Below are 20,800 nucleotides of genomic sequence, written 5' to 3'. Positions count from 1 at the left end.
GTTTCCTCTTTACTTACACAATGGACACAATGGAAATGGAAGTGGATCTCTGCCTGGCTTCAAAGTGTCCTTTGGAACCAGCAGAGACAGACTGGAGGCTCATGGAGCCAAAGTGGAGATTACCTTCAGGCGGACGTCTCCGTCCTGAACGGGTTTCCTGAGCCACTTGGTGGCTCAAAATGGACCTCGGACCTGCGCAGGATTTCTGGCCGAGGGAGGTAAAGAGGAGACAAGGGCACTTACCCCAGAGAGGCCGTGAGAGTGAGGGAAGCGGGTCTCAGGACCTGGTCCGTCTGCGGTGTGGAAGCAGGAGGAGGTTCCTCAACCCCTAGAGGCCTGAGGAGGGGTCTCTTCCCGGGTTTCGGCACCAACTGATTTGTTTTTCTAAGACCAGCCGAGCAGGCACAAAAGAACCAGCGGGTAGGCAAGTGTAGGAGCAAAACTGCAGATTTATTTTGGTCACCTAAGGTGTGGGGAAGAGGTCTGTCGGCCTCCGGCAAAGGAGGCCGGCAGAGTCCCCCGGTGGGGCTCTCGGACGGAATTCCTGCTGTCCCGACATCCCAACAGGAGTGAGGACTCAGGAAGGCCGTGTGGCTCACTGGTGGAGAGCGGCTTTTCTAGGAGTGGGAGGGCAATAGGCAGGGCACGGGCGTGTCGGGGGGCGTTTCGCAGGTGCGACCAGGTAAATCTTGGTCTCTTTGGATTGACGTCACCTGGCACATGCCCAGTTGATCTGCACCTTCCCAGGCGCCGGCTGCATTTTCACGCGCACGGGAAGATCTGGTGGTGAAGAAGAACCCGGAAGTGCACCATCTTGCCTCCGTTTGTCCAAACAGTTACCAAATATAAACCAAAAATATCTGAGACAAGTCTCAGTCAATTTGGAAAGTTTACTTTGCCAAGGATAAGGATGTGCCTGTGACACAGCCTCAGGAGGTCCTGATGACATGTGCCCAAGGTGGCTGGGGTACAGTTTGCTTTTATGTATTTTAGAGATATAATGTCAGGGGTAGAAGGTATCTGAGTCTCATGGCACCAAATAAGTTAGGGGTGGCAAATCTGTACGGGTCTGCAGCAACCTCAATTCTTGCCTCCCCAGAAGAAAGAATTTGACTGAGGGGCATACGGTAGAAAAAGAGAATGAGTCAAGTTTCAGATCAGGAGTAGAAGTCTATTAAAAAGCTTTAGAGCAGGAAAGGAAAGTACACTTGGAAGAGACCTAAGAGGGTGACCTAAAGTACAAGTGTGGCGTGTGACCTTTTGCCTTGGGGTTTTATATGTTGGCATCCTTCCAGGGTCTTGTACCCCTTTTCCCATGACTCTTCCCTTAGTGTGGGCTGCCTGCATGTGTAGTGCTCTCCTTACACTTGGGAGGTGAGCATGCACAGTGTGTTTAAGAAATTGTATGTATGCTTGCCTGAGGCATTCTTCCTTTTTCTGGTGGAATGCCCCTAGAAGGTCATACTCTGCCATTTTGTCTCTAAATGTACATGCCCGGGTTCACTTGCTCAATTCCTAACATTTTACTGGAAACTGATTACCAATTTTAAGCATTGTTATCTGTTTGGGAAATTGCTGCTCCCTGCCTGATCTGAAACTTGCCTTATTTTCTTTTTCTATCTTATGCCCTTCAGTCGAATTCTTTCTTCTGAGGAAGCAAGAACTGAGGTTGCTGCAGACCCGTACAGATTTGCCACCCCTAACATATTTGGTGCCATGAGACTCAGATACCTTCTACCCCTGACATTATATCTCTCCAAAATATATAAAAGCAAACTGTACCCCAGCCACCTTGGGCACATGTCATCAGGACCTCCTGAGGCTGTGTCACAGGCATATCCTTATCCTTGGCAAAATAAACTTTCCAAATTGACTGAGACTTGTCTCAGATATTTTGGGTTCACATTTGGTAACCACAGAGAGATTCTGAGTGGAGGTGGCCCTGATCTTTGACAAATCTATCGGTGCTTGGTACCAGCTTGGGCTATCTTTATGGCTCAAACCAATAGGACAATTGGCTGAGGCCTAGGAACCGCCCCCTTCAGAGAATCCCTGATGTCCCAAAATTTGGTTGAGATCTAATTTTTTTTTTTTTTTTTTTTTTTTGTACAAGTCCTTTTCTGGAGTTTTACTTGCCTGTGATCAATTATCACTTTAGTGTGACAACTAGGGGCCATCAGGAAATTGCTTCTTCCTGGCACCAACTGACAATTGTCATTTTTAGAGAGGCAGTGTGATAACTGGGGAACCATCACCTGATGGTCACCTGACACTCCTGGTGGGTGAGTAGGTAGGAAGCCCTTTCCTGCCCAGCTAATGCCTGGCTATAGCTACCTACTGTAACAATAATATATCAGTCAATACATGTAAGATTTGCACTGGTTTGATCTGGAAGGGCAGGACAAATCAAAGAGTGGGGGTGCTTCCAGGTCATAGGTAGATTTAAACATATTCTGACTGGTAATTGGTTGAAAGAGTTATTATCGTAGGAAGGAACATCTGGGCTAAGATAAGGGTGTGGAGATCAAAGTTTTATCATACAGATGAAGCCTCTAGGTAGCAGACTTCAGAGAAAATAGACTGTAATTGTTCCTTACCAGATTTAAGGTCTATGTTGATGTTAATGCTGGAGGGATATAATGAGGTATGTCTGACCTCTAATTCCCGTCATGGTCTGACCCAATCCAATGTTTCAGGTTAAATTTTAGAGTGCCCTGGCTGAGGAGGGAGTCCATTCAGATGGTTGTGGGTGGTGTTTGAATTTTATTTTGGTTTACACATCGAAGCAAGAGACAAAAAATTTAAAGCAAGCATAAAATCAAGTTATTACACAATATAATCCAAGCATTTTCCAATTAAAGACTCGGTTATACTGCAAAGATGCCTATTAATGTGAGGTGTTTAGGCGTCTCAGTAGGCATTTTCCATAGGAAAAATGTTACACTTGGTGCTAAACTTCAGAAGCATCCCCAAAAGCCTATTTAATGTGTTTCAATGGGCATGACACATGATTCACAGAATACTAGGTATACTTTGTAAAAGTATGTATACTTATACAATATAAGTATGCATAATAAGTAAAAATTCAGAATTCTAACTTAGATGCCAAGAAGGCCTTCTAATTCATCACAGTCCTTGCCATTGAAGTGGCGACTCTTCTACCTCCTAGGAGCTAAGATGAGGAACTAGAACAGAAGCAATGCCCAAGTTTGAGAATAAATGGTTGGGATTCCAAGGCAAGATAGGTTTATCTGCCCTTTTATTTTTCCTTCTCCCTTTTATCCTCCTTAATCAGAGAACAGCACTGAACTGGACAAGAGTTGAGAGAAGAGGGGGAAGGCTGAAGAAAAGACAGCAATTTGATTATCTTTTCTGCTTCTCATACAGAGGATCAGACCTTAATAGGACACTGAAATGGAGGGAAACTAAAAGGCCGAAGCTGAACCTAAAGCAACAGCAGAATTTACAAAAGAAGAGATAGGAGGGAAGGAAGTAAATCCCTAGCCAGTTTAGTAAGGAAAAATCACTCTTTACATTATACATAGGTATTCATAAATTAGGAATTTGAGTAATTATTTCAATTAATACTCTACTACAAGTAACACATTTTCAATTCAGGGAATTTAATCACTTTTTTTCCCCTTTGGCTAGTACAACTAAAATGCAGGGAGGACTTGCTTGAAGGTTGGCTGATCCAGTCGTCCAACAAGACGTTTCCATCAATAACTTTCTTTTTGTCTCTTCACTCTGCTATTTATAATACAAGCTACCTCCCAAGGCCAGATGCCCTAGTGCTAAAAGAAGACCACAGCCGCAATCAGAGTTGCATGGGAAAGGTTAATACTTCTGTCCCAGAATTCTAAGCAAGAGTGCTGAAATGTACCCTGTTTAGATTATCCTAAATTACATGACCAAGCAGAATCAGTTTCTGTGGGCAGGAAAATTGAATGCCTTTAGTAAGTCTGATAGGCCACCAAAGCTGCTGTAGGTGATGCACTTTCCTTCAAAGAACACAGGCTATGTGCATGTGGGGAAGGACAGCAGATACTGAAATGAAAATACAGGTAGTTATCAAGAAAATAAAAATGACTGTGGAAGTAGCCAGAGTGTTCACTAGATGTTTGCAATGAAGACAGTCATCACCAAATACTATATACCATATTGCCCATTTAAAAGAAATGTATTAGAATTATTCTATTTATAAACCAAAATAAAAGACAAAGTTGTCTCCTGAGACCACTTCTACTTAATGTAATACTAAAAAAGCTAGCATACTTTAAAAAGATTAATATGTAGAAAATGAAAATATTAATTGTAAGGTCTATTTATTTTCTTTTTTAAGAAAATAGTACTTTTTAATTGTGGCAGTAGTGCTGGGGACAAGCAGAGAAGATTAGGGGTATCATCTGCCAGATTTTTAAATCTATGGCATTCACAATTATAAACTACATGGTATTAGGTTAAAAATTGAACAACATTACCAACAAATAATTCAATCTTTCTTTAGAAATGCTATGCCAAACTTAAGAACTCAAAGTACCATAAGTCTAATTAACAATAATGAAAAGAACCACTTAAAAAGTATTATTATTGGCATTCTTTGGTTTCAGCTCCTGAAAAACAGAGCACCAAGAGGGTTTTCAGGACACAGTATACAAACCACTATCTATAGGCCTCCCCTCACTCTCCAGACAACCTTCACTAAGTGCACAGTCCTAGAAACAGGCAGGGTTGAAAGACTCCCCTCTCCACCAGGGAAAAACTCTGGGTTGTCTAAGGTATATACGTACATCATTCTAAACAAGGCAGAAGAAGATGATTGAGTGAGTGGGTGTGGGTCTGGAGCCTTACACTCTCTCTTTTTCTTTCGCTTTTTATCTTGGAGATGCTTGTTTAAAAAGATAAGCAAAACAATTTTTTTCCAAAATGCAAAACTAAACAAAGACAGTATAACGGAGTAAAATTACGAAGTCTATCAAGCCTTGGAGAGGATGTGGATCAATGAAAGGAACTCTCACATAATGCAGCTGGGAACATAAAAGGGTACAATCCCTTTGGAAGTTTGGCACTGCAAGGGACTACATGTTTGTGTGCCCATCCCTTCCTCCCAACCCCCACGCCCCAATTCATATATCTTAACGTTTAATGTAATGCTATTAGGAGATGGGGTCTTTGGGAGGTAATGAAATCAAGAGGGTGGAGCCCTCATGAATGAGATTAGTGCCCTTCTAAAAGAGACCTCAGAGAGCTCTCCAGATCTCTTTCCACCACTCGAGGATACAATGAGAAGACAGTAGTCCTTAACCCAAAGACAGCCCTCACCAGAATATGACCATGCTAGCACCCTAAGTCTCAGACTTCCAGCCTCCAGAACTTTGAGAAATAAATTCTGTCATTTATAAGTCACCCAGTCTATGGTAGTCTATGGTAGGTTAGGGCAGCTTGAACTAAGACATGCATCTTACAAGTAGAATATTCATACTTATGACCAAACGATTTCATTCCTGGGTATATACCCAAGAAAAACCCTCAGGCATAATTAACAGAGCCATGAACAAAAACGTACATAGAAACACAGTTAATAAGTGAAACATTCCAAACACTAATCAATAAGAGGAATGGATAAATTGTGGTATTATCAAACAATGGAATATTACACAACAATAAAAAAAATGTACTGCACCTAAGAGCAAAAATTTAGGGCTAAATCCTACCAACATAGGTGAAAAATGGTAAGTCCCAGAAAACACCCTTCTTACAAAGTAAAAAATAACTAAAAGTAAATAGCACGTTTTCGTAACACACAAAAAAATTATATTTTAAAAAGTAAGGTAATAATAAACACAAGATTAAAAATAATAGTTGCATCAGGTGGGGGAACAGAACAAAATTAGATGTTATTATCACTGTTTTACTTCTTGTGTTAGGTGATGGGCTCATGTTATTAACACACTACTTGAAAGTAATAAATACAGGCATACAGCAAACAAATGAGGCCCATGCATGGACCAATAATGAGTATGTGGCATAAACCAAGGATTAAGATTAACTCAATTCTATACAACCAGTATCCAAAGAAAGAAAACACTGTTGGGGTAACTAACTTGGACTCATTCCTTCAAGCACACTTAAATCTCCCATCTTTATTTTTAACTCTGTTTACCTATCTTTAAAATGTTTACAGCAGTATTCAGAAAAAAAAAAAAACTAATCTATAGAAAATTTCAATGTAATTCGATGAAGCAAGTATATTTTTGGGGAAATGTTTTCCTAAAGGTATCTTTAAAAATACTTTTAGCACTTGAAGGGTTAAATCCCAGTCAATAATAAAATACATATGTGAAACACTTTATTCACCAATAATAAGAGTATTACAGTGCTTTCTTATCTTCTGTTAGAATTAACCAAAAACAACTCAAAACTCTGTCTCCTTTTTCCACAAAACTCAAAAGTCAGTGCTAGTCATCCTAATTTAAATTCTCCATTCCAAACAAGAAAACATCTTGCCTGATGTGATCTGAATCTGAACTCTACCCAAGGAGCTTTGTTTATGTGAATTATCTCTATTAATATTTACTGTATTAGAAATTATAACAGAAATTTTTAACATATTTGTTTTTAAAGTTAGAAAATTTTAAATGTTAACTTACTCAAAATAACAAAATTAATGTACTACAGTGTTACCAAAAATAACCTATTTTGTGAAAAATAATCTTATTTTCCAAAACAAAACAATAAAAAAAACAGAAAAAGGGCACTATTTACATATTTGCAAATCTTTATGTCTGAAAAAGAAGCAGGTAGATTTTCGTATCTGCTTCTACATTCAATCTGTTGCAGTATCAAACATCACATAGTCCCTGAAAAACTCCACTGTACAATTGTGAGCAAATGAAAGTGAAAAAGGCAAATAATGTCTTAGTTACTATAAAAACAATTTCTATTTTGCAGAACCCCTGAATGGGTGTTAGGGACCCCAAGGGGTTCCTAGGCCATACTTTGGAAGCTACCAGCCTAGTAAATAGAATAGCTTAACGTATTTTTAGTACTATCATAGTGAAAACTACAAAGTTCTCTGGGAACACAGAAAAGGGAGCACTAACTTTGGACATAGCCAGGAAACTCTCATAGAGATGATGACATCTGCAGCCCAAGCCCTTACATGAAGTCCTTCTAAGACCTGTACCCTCTCCCTCATACTTTTCTGAATCTCCTACCCCTTTTCCCCTCCTTCACTTGGTTGCAGCTCCTCAAACAGGCCAATCTTCCCCTTTTTCAAGTCTTTGAATTTGCTCTTTCTTCTGTCTAAATGACTCTTCCCCCATGTATCTCATGGCTGCTCTTGGTCACACCTGGCCATCCTTATAGCTGAGAAGGGATACACTTCCACACACCTGAAATCCATTCTTTGAGAACTTCTGCCTTATGCTCAACATTACATGTCTTCTAAGAGTCATACATAACAATGTACATTGTAGCACCATTTGTACAAGGGAAAAACTAGGGCCAAAAAAATAAAAAAAGAAAAAAAAGAAAACTAAACTAAATACCCATTAAAATGAGAATGAAAAAATACATTAGTGCACTCATATTTGAAGTTCTAGGAATAAATCCTCATTTACATGTATACTGCATAACTTAACAATGTACAAATTCCTTAAGGACTGGGACAAAACCTTTGCTATTTTGTTTCCCTGAAATACCACCTAATCCCCATGAGATTTCAACATACCTATGTTCCTACTATTTTTCTTAAGTTACAAAATAATAATAGTAATAACCTGGAATGGATTAGTCTATGTAACTTATCAGGCAGTTAAACACACAAACACACACCCCTCTATTACACTAGAATTAAAGAGTCATTCTAGTTAGTTCTAGATAAACTACAAAAACTTTTTGATAGAACTGTAATAATTTTTAAATTTTCCACAATAGACTAGTCTCTTCTTAGTTTAAAAAATGTAAAATTGTTGCTTTTAAACAAATCCTTGATATATTTTCGTATCTTTTATATCTCCAATAAAATAAAAATACTATCCTGAAAAATGTCTAATTATTTGAGGGTAGTTATTACTTAAGAGAGGTTGTTTCTCTTTTCTTTCTCCATTTCTAAGTCTCTCACTTTTATTTATAAAGCAAACTTTTATTTCCAGTCTCTTGATGTGTTCCCCCTCATAAACCCTTTTCTGGTTTCCTCCAGTCCTTAACTCAATTGACAAATATCTATTAAGTGTCTATTTGTTGAAAAACAATTCTATGAAAAGCAATGGTATTATTAGACATGATCCCTTTGAAAAGATGTGAAGAACTTTCTGGCCTTAAGAAAATCTTTGTATACTTTGATATAGTGCAGTGTCTTCAGAACTTAACGTTGCAGATTTGGAGATCAAAATTATAATACTATACTAGTAATGTAAGTTCAAATACACTTCCGCAGACTTGTAGGTCTTCAAAAATTTCATCGAGTACAAATGTATTCCAGGCAACAAATGATTTATTAAAATCATGACATTAGTATTATTCAGAAGCTGAGGAACATTTAATGAAAAAGCTGATGCCTACTTGCTCCAATGTCCTTTATAGACAAATAAACTCTGGGTTAGAATACACACGCACACACACACAGAGCTCCATAACATACTTGTGGAAGTGAAAGGATCTCAACAACAACAAACAGAGAACTCAGTTAAAAAACATTAAGGAGGATTTGGAAATAACTATAATCCAGCACTAGAACTGTAAGAATGTCTTGTAATCATTGTGTGAATCATTTACAGATTGAGTTTCTCCAAAACTCACTTGACAACTCTTCCCTACAATAAACTTAATGATAGTCCAATAAAAAAGCAAAACTGGCCTTGTCACATTGTACTAATGATACAGACACAGTGTTTTTTAAGCCTTAAAAGTACAATTAATTGATATAAACTGAAGATTTTTTTTTTGCTGGGCCTTGGGGGTAGGGAATCACTGCCTCAGCAATGATCACAAAAAGATGATCATTACAAAGTCTTAGAAATTACTCAAAAACACAAGGTTCATACTCTTCCTTTCTCCCTCTACAGACAATCAGTAAACAGAACAAGCAACTAAAACACAAGGTTTTATCACAATTTAAACTAAAGCAAGTTCCAGGGTCTCTCCTGGGGATCAGTAACCATTCATCCTTAAGTCCTCATCCACACTGTTGATAATCTACAGAAAAGTAATAAAGATGCTGCTGTTGCTATGGTTTGAATGTTAGTATCCCTCCAAAATTCACACTGAAACTTTATTTCCAATGCTACAGTATTAAGAGATGGGGCCTTTAGAAGGTGATTAGGTAATGAGGGCTCCTCCCTTGTAAATGGGATGAAGGCCCTTATTTCATTTTTTTAAATATAAGAAGTATATAAACAGCTAAAGCTAATGGGGGGAAACTTTATGTCTACTTAAGTATATGTGTTATTTGCATTCTTCACTTTTTATATCAGTATAATATATATTGAACTAATAGTGTAGAGATTTTACATACCTTTTATGTTGTCTTCATGTCTGCTACACATAGCATATACACCATACACAGTTGTATATGAGAGATGCAGATATAAACAAACTTGGGAAGATGCCATAGTTTGGGAACAATGCTTGCTTTATTTAAAAAAAAAAAAAAATCAATACAATTTCCCCACAGGTTCATGATGTAAAATTCTATAATCAAGGCTTGTAGATTTGTAATTATGGTATGTCAGCTACATTTAAACAAGAGTGTTAAAAGATTGTTAAAGTTAAACTAACACAATTGCAGTGTGAATTGTCCTAGTCTCATTCTAATCTACTGGTGTCACTTCCATTTAATCAGAGGAAAACTATGGGCCAATGTCAGTGCTATTTCCAATGCCCTAACATTCTTTGTTCACATTGGATTTTGAGCCATTACCAATCCAAAATGGTTATAAAAAGATATATTTAAGAAAGTATTTTTAACCAATTCATTCACTCACCAGTGACCTAGTTTAACATGCTTTATTGAAAGTAAGTTGGCTTTAAAGTTAAATAATCTTTTATGTTAAATGATTATGAGTGTTTTTTACTTGTAGAATAATTCCTTGAATTTACCACAAGTCTAATAAAAAACAAATTTTTTTGTAAACACAAATCCCACTTGGAAACTTTTGGTGGATATAAGTCACTTAGCTGAAATACCACATTTAGAAAATATCAATTCTATATTTTCTCCTACTTTAGGAAAAATTATTTTCTAAATCATTAATAATTTAAATACAGAACAAAAGCTACTCTGTCAATGATTCACATTTACACCATGCACTTAAGTTTTAAATTAAGGTACAACATACAACTCACAGTTGTACTACCTGCAAATAGCCTCCAAATAAATCACACAACACATAAAACAGAGCTATGTTAGCTAGTTACAGAAGAAGGGTCAATCATTCTGGTTTGCCTGGGACCTTCCCAGTTTTAGCAGTGAAACCACATCCTGGGAAACCCCTCAGTCTCAGGCAAACTGGGATAATTGATGCCACCTAGATATCCCCCCGCTCCCCGCCCACCCCCAAAAAAACAGAGTGTTCAACAGTTCTGTGCTGGGGGGAAAAACTGAGTAGTATTTGGTAACTTTCTGCTAGGGCTGCCAGATTAGTTGTGATCCTGTCACAGATATCAATAGGTCTAGCAATCTGATAATAACACAGATTCAAATCTTTAAAAAAAAAAAAAAAGAGCCAGACACACCCAAACCTGCCAACTAATACCAACTACCAGTGAGTCACATGTGAACAAAAGCTGCTGCTCAAAGAATCTTAGTATAATAACCCATCTAGGGCCAGGCATGGTGGCTCACACCTATAATTCCAGCACTTTGGGAGGCCACAGCAGGCAGATCACCTGAGGTCAGGAGTTCAAGATGAGCCTGGCCAACATGGCAAAACCCTGTCTCTACTAAAAAATACAAAAATTAGCCAGTCATGGTGGCCAGCACCTATAATCCCAGCTACTTGGGAGGCTGAGGCAGGGATGAACCCAGGAGGAAGAAGCTGCAATGAGCCGAGATCACACCACTCCAAGCCAGCCTCTCTGTCTTGGAAAAAATAAAAATAAAAATAATAATAAAATAACTATTCTAGCCTCTATTATATATATTTCTCTAGTTTCACAGCAAGAATTAGTCCTCAGGAAAAATAAAAAAGTATACATGTGACAAAATATCACAGGGTACCCTGTAAATATGTATGTGTCAACTAAAAATAACAATAAAACTATTAAAATCTTGTTGCTGGGAGGAAGATATTTAAGGAGCCCTCAGAGTCAGACACTTAGCACCAATTCAGCCTCATTCTATCCAACTCTCACCTTCTAAGCCATTCCTAGTATCTAGACTCTTTCTTTATTCCCAGTAATCCAACCTCTCTCTCTTGAAACTCACTTCCCAGAAATCAGATGCTTTGCCTTTTACTGTACAAGGTAACAAAGTTTCTCTAGGAACAGGACACTCCCTGTAAACTTCTTGCCAATTTCCCCAGGGCCTAAAAATACTGGCCCTGAAACTTGTTTCTACTTTCTAATGTGGGCTGTTATCCATTAGGTCACCTTTGCCATTTTGCCAACATGCTGAAATGACCATCTTCCATGCATGGCTAGATCTCCTTGATGCCAAATACCATCATCTACTTATTGCCTGTTTCCGTATTCCCCTAACATTCAACCTGCCTGTCCACATTTCTTCCTCAGACCAACTATCAGGAACTTCTGAGTCACCTGAAGTGTTCCAGCAGATCTAATTAGAAACTAAATTAATCCACCCTTTCTAGTATAGCCTACCCAAACTGAACTCTAGGACAAATACCTAGAATATAATTTCTAGTTGCTCTCAATTTCTAGAGAGAAAATTGAAGGATCTGGGGCATGAATAATGACTTTAACCTCTTCTTCCAAATAAAGGTTGCAACTTCCGAAGATAAATGGGGCTATGGAAAATGAACATCTAACCAGAAACAGAGTGTCAAGAACAGATTTAAAAGAGTGTTGAGAATAGGTTTCTAAACCATTGATTAAAAAAAAAAAAATGAACTGAATCCCTTTTACAAAACCAAGAACATGTCTGAATCATGAATTAAGATATCTTTGAAACTAATTTTGGAGACAGGAGGAAAAATCATATCTTTTAGACCCTTTTTATCACGAAAAATGTTAAACTTACGTACAGAAGAATATAATGAAGTCCCATGATCATTCACTCCAACAATTATTAATATGTTGCCATTGCTGCTTCATCTATTTTTTTCTTTGCTGACATAAAATATAGATTTTTAAAAAGAGGATGCAGGGTTTAAAACCTAGATGACAGGTCGATAGGTGCATCAAATCACCATGGCACATGTATACCTATGCAACAAAACTGCATGTTCAGCACATGAATCCCAGAACTCAAATAAAAATAAGTAATAATAAAATAAAATAAAAATAGGATACTAAGGCAGAAGATGGAAAGAGTCATAGTAAAATCATTTTCAGGTGAAAAATAAAAAAAGACTGTAGGGGACAATATTTATGGAGTCAGACAGTGATACACCAAGGCAAAATGGGAGTAATAAGCAGCTAAAACAGAAAGTTTAGGGGTTTTTCTTTAATTGCATTTTAATACATAAGTGGGAAGCTATACCCCAAAATGTCAACAGAGAAGTCATTTTAAAATGTATGGGAGACATTTCCATTAATTTATAAGCAATTTGAGATAATAGTAAACTATGACCAAGTTTCATAAAATGATAAATTTATTTCTAAGCAGTTTACATAAGCATTGAGAACTTCTGAAAGTCAAAAACTTAGTTTATAATAATCTCAATGAATATTTTCTCTAGAATATGTATTGTAAGCATATAACTACTTGAACTAGGTAATTTTATAAACTAGTAGAGATCACTGGAATGAGAAATGTCAAGGCCATGTAAGTAAATGAATGGGAAACTACCATTAGAAGTCATTTCTCATGACTTTCATTCTACAGCACTCTGCAACACACCCTGATAGTGCTGCCAAATATACTGACCAAAATGACATAACCCAAGTAAGTCTGGTAAAAGTGAACAAAAGAACTCTGAGCTGAGGGACAGGGTGGATTATTTATATTTCCAAACATACATCTCAATTCCCTTTCTACTACAAATTTTAAAAATACTCTTTACGGGAGCACTGTAGCTTACAGAAGAAAGTTGTAGATTTGAAACCTTGGGGCTGGGCGCGGTGGCTCAAGCCTGTAATCCCAGCACTTTGGGAGGCTGAGGCGGGTGAATCACGAGGTCAGGAGCTCAAGACCATCCTGGCTAACATGGTGAAACCCCGTCTCTACTAAAAACATGGTGGCGGGCGCCTGTAGTCCCAGATACTCGGAGGCTGAGGCGGAAGAATGGCGTGAACTCGGGAGGCGGAGCTTGCAGTGAGCCGAGATCCGGCCACTGCACTCCAGCCTGGGCGACACAGCAAGACTCCATCTCAAAAAAAAAAAAGAAACCTTGGTCCTTTTCCTTGTATTACCACTAACTAGTAGTGTGACTTTAGACAAAAATTTTTTTTTTTTTAACTTCATTAAACCTCAGTTTCTCATATGTAAAATGGGAATCCAAACATTTACTATTTGCCACATACTGTATCAAACAGTACAGCAGGCAGTTCTTGCAAACAACTGCATGAGTTGGGTCCTTGCGCTATTTTACAAATAAGGTAAAAGAGGCACAGCACAATGTAATATATTCCACAACATACAATAAAGGGAAGAATTAAGATCTGAACCCAAGCAGTCTCACTTCAGAAATGGCTGTGCATTTAACTCCTACTCACATGGTCTCCTTATTGCCTTGGCAATAAAGCTTCCAGGGAAGTACAGTGGGATGCTGTGCTAAAACTCAGAAGCATTATCTTAAAAAGTGAATTCATTCTCTCTTTTGCCTTGTCCTTCCTCTGGTGGAAATACCAATAAACAAAGGAAAGGTGGGCAAACAGGAAGAAGCCAGTTGGTTTCTTTAGTAGACATTGCTACAATAGAATAACTTGCTTCTTCAGAAGGCTGTTTATCTTTTCTCTTGGAATATCTTTTCTCATCAAAAAGTTTGCTCCTCTTGGGTCTGAACAACAAAGTTCTAATGAACATTGAAGTGTCTACCAGCACTCAGGAAAGTAAACTAAAAATAAAATTCTAAGCTCCCCAACCGTCTGAATGGACTCCTCCTCTCAACCAAGGGCATTCTAAAGTTATCCTGAAAAACTAATTCAGGCCATGATGGGAAGAGGGGGTCAGACTTGTCTCATTATACCTTCCTCCTTTTGGAACTCAGGAACAATTGAGCAACATTAACATTAAAACAGATCTTAAGGCTTTTTGTAGCAATAAAACACCAAATTCCAGCCTTACTCTAATATGGCATCACAGGACAGCTAGCAGGATCTGAAAGAAATAAAAGCATTTTACTCTAAAATATGTATCTTTTACATATTTTGAATTGGCCCTGCAAAGATGTCTCTTACGGGGAAAATCTACATTCTGTAGAGAATCCTCTTCCCTGTCCAGGTGTTTTTCCTGATCCAGGAGAAAATTAACTAGGAGTCTGGGACCTTTTTAAGTCTGATAAGAAACATCAGAAATTTAGTCTCTCTGAAGCCTGCTACCTGGAGGCTTCATCTGCCTAATCTCCACAACCCCTTTATTTTAACCGAGACACATTCCCTTGTATTGATTCCAGGTCTTAAGATAATGTCTTTCAACGAATTGCCAATTGGAAAACCTCCTATAACTTGGAACTGCCGCCAGCCCCCTTTGGGTTGTCCTGCCTTTCCAGATCAAACCAAAGTACATGGTACATGTATTGACTGATGTCTTCCGTCTCCCTAAAATGTATAAAACCAAGCTGTAGCCTGACCACCTTGGGCGCATGTCATCAGGACTTCCTGAGGCTGTCACAGGCATATCCTTAACTTTGGCAAAATAAACTTCTAAATTGATTGAGACCTGTCTCAGGTAAACTTTTTTGGTTTACAGGAATTTGAGCAAATTACAGGACTGCACTACCCATGAGTTTGTGAAAGGAAAAATAAATCTCAGGACCCCAAAAATCACTAAGCCAAAAAGAAAAGTCAAGCTAGGAATTGCATCAAGCAAACCTGTCTCTCATTTTATTTCTGAATAAGACAGTCACAAAGATTTAAAAAAAAAAAAAAAAAAAGCTACATACCTCCCTGACGATTTGCCCACCAGGAAATTCCTGTGGGCCTCAAGATCTTCATTCTAAAACAGTTCTGTTGTATTTCACCCTGGCATTGGAAATTGATAGCTTACCTTCACAGATATGGGACAAAGGACAGAACTCAAAAGTCACCCCCTACCCACCTGAGACAACTGGGTATCTGCTTCCTCTGCCCTACTGTGTATGTAAAATCGCAGATTCATTTAGCGGACTAAAGCATAAGTGACTATTCTTCCACCCCTCTCACATGTAAACTGTGTATTAAGTGAAAAGCTGATGAAACATTCAAAAGAACGCAACCATTTGTTTCTTATCTATGACCTGGATGCCCCCCACCCTTCCAGTTGTCCCGACTTTCTGGAGGGAACCAAGGTACACCTTACACGTTGACTAATATCTGAGGTCTCCCTAAAATGTATTAAACCAAGCTGTGCCCCAACCGCCATGGGCACATGTCATCAGGACCTCCTGAGGCTGTGTCATGGGCACGTCCTTGGCAAAATAAACTTTCTAAATTAAGACCTGTCTCAGAAACTTCTGGTTCACAAGTTATTTAAACAGCATCTCACAGCCTCTTCGGGGAGTCTGACCGGAGAAAGTGAGGCCACATTAAGTTTGCTGAGTGTGCTAGAAGTTCAGGCCCAGTTCTCAAAGCCTGCCAGTCACGCCAGCCATGTTAGGCCACACAGCTCCACTACGGTCTCTTTTCTGACGAAGCAAGGATCCTTGGCGTCCCCCTAAACTTCAGAGCCTGCCTTCAAGTCCACTTGAGAGCACATCTGGTATCCGCCTCCCCGGGTCAAGTTCAGCAAGGAGACGCCGGCGCACGCACACAGGGAGGCATAGCATCAGGGCCCGGCTCGCCCTCCCGCCTCCCCAGGCCGCGGCCCACCACCTCCCCACAGCGGACGCCGAGAGACCGGCCCATCGCCGACTCTCGCCGCAAATCCGAGCGGCTAGTGAGCGGAGAGGGACGGGAAGCGGCGTGCGAGGCCGGCGGGCTCGGGCGCGGCCTGGAGATCGGAGGCCGCCTCGGGCCTGCGGTCCGCTCAGCCTCGCAGGCCGCCACGAGGCGACGAAGAGGAGGTGCAGGGCGCCACTCCCGGTTCCTTACCGCTTCACCACGCCGGTCTTGATCTTGATCTGTCTCACGCGAGGTTCGGCCATGGTCCCTAGAGCGCCGCGAGAAGGAGGGGCGAAGAGCCGGGGTAACCGTGGAGGGCGACGCGCAGAGGCTGTGGCTATATGGGCATGGCCGGCACCCCGGCGCATGCGCAGGCTGCGCGGCCCGGCGTCCCCGCCACGCCCCGCGGGGCGGGTTTTTTCCTGGAGGGTGGTACCCCGCACCCGCCGTCCGCTGCCCGCGCCCTCTAACCCCTGGTGGAACGTTCCGTCCTGTCTCTCGTACTGCCCTCCTTTTTAGTTCAGGCGTAAGTTACACTATCCCGGTCTCCATAGCCTGGGCCTTTGGGGAAACTAATGTCTCTCTGGGACGTTGCTTTGCGGGATTATCTGCTTAATGGACGGAGTGACTAAAACATGTATTAAGGGTATTTTCGATGCCATTATCTGGTGTCAAATGGGGCGAAGTGATGCATATGTAATGAAATAAACTTCCATCATGCATGCAGTCAAGAAAATCCTTGCCCTTTTACTCAAATCCCTGCGAGAAGGTTTGTAGATAATGTGCCTTTCAAAGGAAATAACTAATAAAACTTCTTCAAATAATCATCTCTAGTGTATCCTAAATATTTAACTTACAAGAATGTGTGTGGCACACAAAAGCTTGGGCTTCCTGATGAGACCAACTGGCTTACATTCGGGGTTCCACCCTTTAATAGCTAGACAACACTGATACGTATGCTGTTTAGCCTCGCAGCTGATCAGTCTGCAAAATGGAAATAATAATGCCCATTTTACAGATTAGGTGTAAGGGTTAAAACACCTAGCTCATTGTCTGACGCATGGTAGATGCTGAACGACATTTGACTATTTTAAATGTTCAAAAATATATTTGTTGCAGAAAATGAGGCACATCTCCAGTGAGCTGTAGCAGTCCCTTCCCAAGAGAGTCTCCTGAGGAATACAGGACAAAATCGCCCTTTTTACAATTGCTTTTCTTTTCTTTTTCTTTTTCTTTTCTTTCTTTCTTTCTTTCTTTTTTTTTTTTTTTGAGACAGATTCTCACTCTGTCGTGCAGTGGCTTGATCTCGGCTCACTGCAACCTGCGCCTCCAGGGTTCAAGCGATGCTCCTGCCTCAGCCCCCAGAGTAGCTGAAATTTACAGGCACGTTCCACTATGCCTGGATAATTTTTTTTTCTTTTGCATTTTTAGTACAGACAGGGTTTCACCATGTTGGCCAGACTGGCTAGAACTCCTGACCTCGAGTGAGGCCCACCTCACCCTCCCAAAGTGCTGGGATTATAGTCGCAAGCCACTGAGCCCAGCCCCTTTTTAAAATTTCTTGGTACCATCCTTCAAGGACACCCATATGATTGTCCTTTTCCTTCCCTACGCCTGACTTACTCATTTTCACTTTCATGACTGGTCCTGGAATCCCTTTCTATCCTGCCAGCCCAAGGTCCTTACTTTAAATCCAGGATCAAAACTGGGCAAAGTCTACCATGACTCACCCCACCTGTTCAGTCTTCCCTGGATGCTTTGGAGTCACCCAGTAGTCATCGTTATTTTTAGTATATTTCTGTTTAAAATTATTGTTTGGGTCCTTCACAAGGGTTTTGTTCAGCTTCCTAAGTTATAAATCCTGGATTATAAACATCTTTAGAGGCAAGAATCTTGTCTTCCATAAATCTTCCTTCCCCAACCTCCTCCACCTGTATTTTGTACACCGTAGGCACAAAATTCAATAAATATTTTTATTCTGCTGGCTGGTATACTGAAGTGCAATTCCAAGTGACACAGCAGCGCTGTGAAATACTGAAGGGAGGGGTAGATAAAAAACAATAGCAAACTTACCAAAGCAAAATGACACGCACATATACACACACAAAAACAGCAGCTACAAGCCACAAACCAAAAGATGGTGAAGCTAGGGCTTTTGCTACTGTTATGGTCTTTGATTAGGTAGCAAAAAACCATGTAACTCGTCATATTTTCCTTTTTTGCTTTGGTTTCAAGAAGCTCAGAGCTCAGTTTGGTGCTAATTTGCAGGAGTTTCTCTCAAACTAAGTTTCCCAATACAAATACCTGCTATTTCCCCCCAATCCCCAACTCTGCCTCCCTCCTTTTGCCCCCTTCTCTTTGTTTTAATTGTAATTTAATTTAATTTGTATCTGTGCCTTTACTATAAATCAATAATCAGTGAATGTCAGCAGCCAAAAGACCTCTGTTGCTATTGCTGTTGTGTGTATCCAGGCCCATTCCCAGGCTCTGGAGGACACTTTGTGAGTTTATCTATGTCTGTGTGTACAGTTGACCCTTGAACAACATTTTTGAATTGTGCAGGCATGTCAGAGGTGTTTGAACCAAAGCAACTCCATCTTGAATAGGGGCTGGGTAATATGAGGCTGAGATCTGCTGGGCTCTGTTCCCAGGAGTTTAGGCATTCTTAGTCACAGGATAAGATGGGAAGTTGGCAGGACTTCTTTCACAAGACACAGGTCACAAAGACCCTGCTGATAAAACAGGATGCTGTAAAGAAGCTGGCCAAAACCCACCAAAACCAAGATGGTGACAAAAGTGTCTTCTGGTTGTCCTCACTATTCATTATATGCTAATTATAAAGTATTAGCATATTAAAATAAACTCCCACCAGCACCCTGTTTACAAATACCATGGCAACACCTGGAAGTTACCCTATATGGTCTAAAAAGGAAAGGAACCCTCAGTCCCAGGAACTCCCCACCCCTTTCCTGGAAAGCCCGTGAATAATCCACCCCTTGTTTGGCATATAATCAAGAAACAACCGTAAGTATACTCAGTCAAGCAGCCCATGCCACTGCTCTATGCAGTAGCCATTCTTTTATTTCTTTACTTTCTTAATAAACTTCCTTTCACTTTGTGGACTTGCCCCAAATTCTTTCTTGCATGAGATACAAGAACCTGCTCCTAGGGTCTGGATGGGGACCACTTTCTGGCAACAGGCCCACTTAGAAGAGGAGTTTTTTTCAATAAATGCAGTCAGCCCTCCATATTGGCGGATTTTGCATCCACAACCAGACACGGATGGAAAATACAGTATTCCCAGGATGCAGAAACCCACGTATAGGCAAGGCCCACTTTTCTGTGGATTTCTTAGGGCCAGCTGGGGAACTTCAGTATGAACTCAAGCATGAATTTTAACATCCATAGCGGTTCTGTAACCAATACCCCACAGATACCAGGGGACGACCATTCTATATTGTATTCTTGAGTCTATAGGTTAAGATTAAGGAGTTTGGCCTTGCCTTTAAGGATGAAAATCAGAAAGACTTGTTTCAGATTTCAGGAGTTTATGGTAGTGGTTAAGAATGTGAACCGTGGGACTAGACTGGCTGGGGTCAAATCCTAGCTCTGCATCTTACTAACTGTGTAATGTTGGACAAGTTACTTAACCTCTCTATGCCCCAGTTTCTTCATCTGTAAAGTGTAGATGATGAAAAACTTAAATGAGCTAATAATTGTAAAGTGCTTAGGATAGTGCTGGTACTTATTAAGCCCCACATTAATGTAAACCAAAATAAAATTATAAACCCCCACCCCACCCTGGGCTATCTGAATGGACCCCTCCTCTCAGCCAAGGGCATTCCAAAGTTAACCTGAAAAACTAGTTCAGCCCATAAAGGGAAGGGGGAATCAGACATGCCTCTTTATACCCTCCTTTCTTTTGGAATTCAAGCACAGCTGACCATTAACAAGTGACCTTAAGACCAATAGATTAGACTCTGTAAGTCTGATAAGAAATATTTGCAATCAGGCTGGGTGCAGTGGATCACGCCTGTAATCCCAGCACTTTGGGAGGCCAAGGCAGGTGGATCACCTGAGGTTGGGTGTTCGAGACCAGACTGACCAACATGGTGAAACCCTGTCTCTACTAAAAGTACAAAATTAGCCAGGCGTGGTGGTGCATGCCTGTAATCCCAGCTACTCGGGAGACTGAGGCAGGAGAATCAGTTGAACCCAGGAGGCGGAGGTTGTGGTGAGCTGAGATCATACCATTGCACTCCAGCCTGGGCAACAAGAGTGAAACTCTGTCTCAAAAAAAAAAAAAAGGAAGTATTTTCAATCTATTCTCTCTTAGGCCTGTTACATGGAGTCCTCATCTGAATGATAAAACCTTGGTGTCCACAACCCATTATCATAACCCAGACATTCCTTTCTATTGATTCCTGATTTCTAGATAATAACTCTTTCAACCAATTGCCAGTCAGAAAATCTTTGAATCTGCCTATGTCCTGGATGAGCCCCTGTTTCCAGTCATCCCACCTTTCTAGACTGAACCAATGTACATCTTACATGTATTGATTGATGTCTTACGTCTCCCTAGAATGTGTAAAACCAAGCACATTCGGCCACCGAGGTACCTCGGACCAGTACCTGGTCACCTTGGGCACATGTTCTC

General features: G+C 40.3%; 1 protein-coding gene across 2 annotated transcripts in view; it reads right to left on the bottom strand.

Moving 5' to 3' along the window:
* Positions 1-16,507, bottom strand: part of TBCA (tubulin folding cofactor A) — a 91,519-nt gene extending 75,012 nt beyond the window's left edge. For both annotated transcript variants that reach the window (XM_011959215.1, XM_011959216.1), the window contains exon 1: positions 16,354-16,507. In XM_011959215.1, coding sequence (XP_011814605.1) covers positions 16,354-16,406 — 53 coding nt within the window. In that variant the 5' untranslated portion in view covers positions 16,407-16,507. The remainder of the gene's footprint in view (positions 1-16,353) is intronic.
* Between the last annotated feature and the right edge of the window lie 4,293 nt (positions 16,508-20,800).

Source organism: Colobus angolensis, unplaced genomic scaffold (assembly GCF_000951035.1).
Source record: "Colobus angolensis palliatus isolate OR3802 unplaced genomic scaffold, Cang.pa_1.0 Scaffold49, whole genome shotgun sequence".
NCBI classification, from domain to species: Eukaryota; Metazoa; Chordata; class Mammalia; order Primates; family Cercopithecidae; genus Colobus; species Colobus angolensis.
This window is presented reverse-complemented; position numbering and strand designations above follow the sequence as displayed.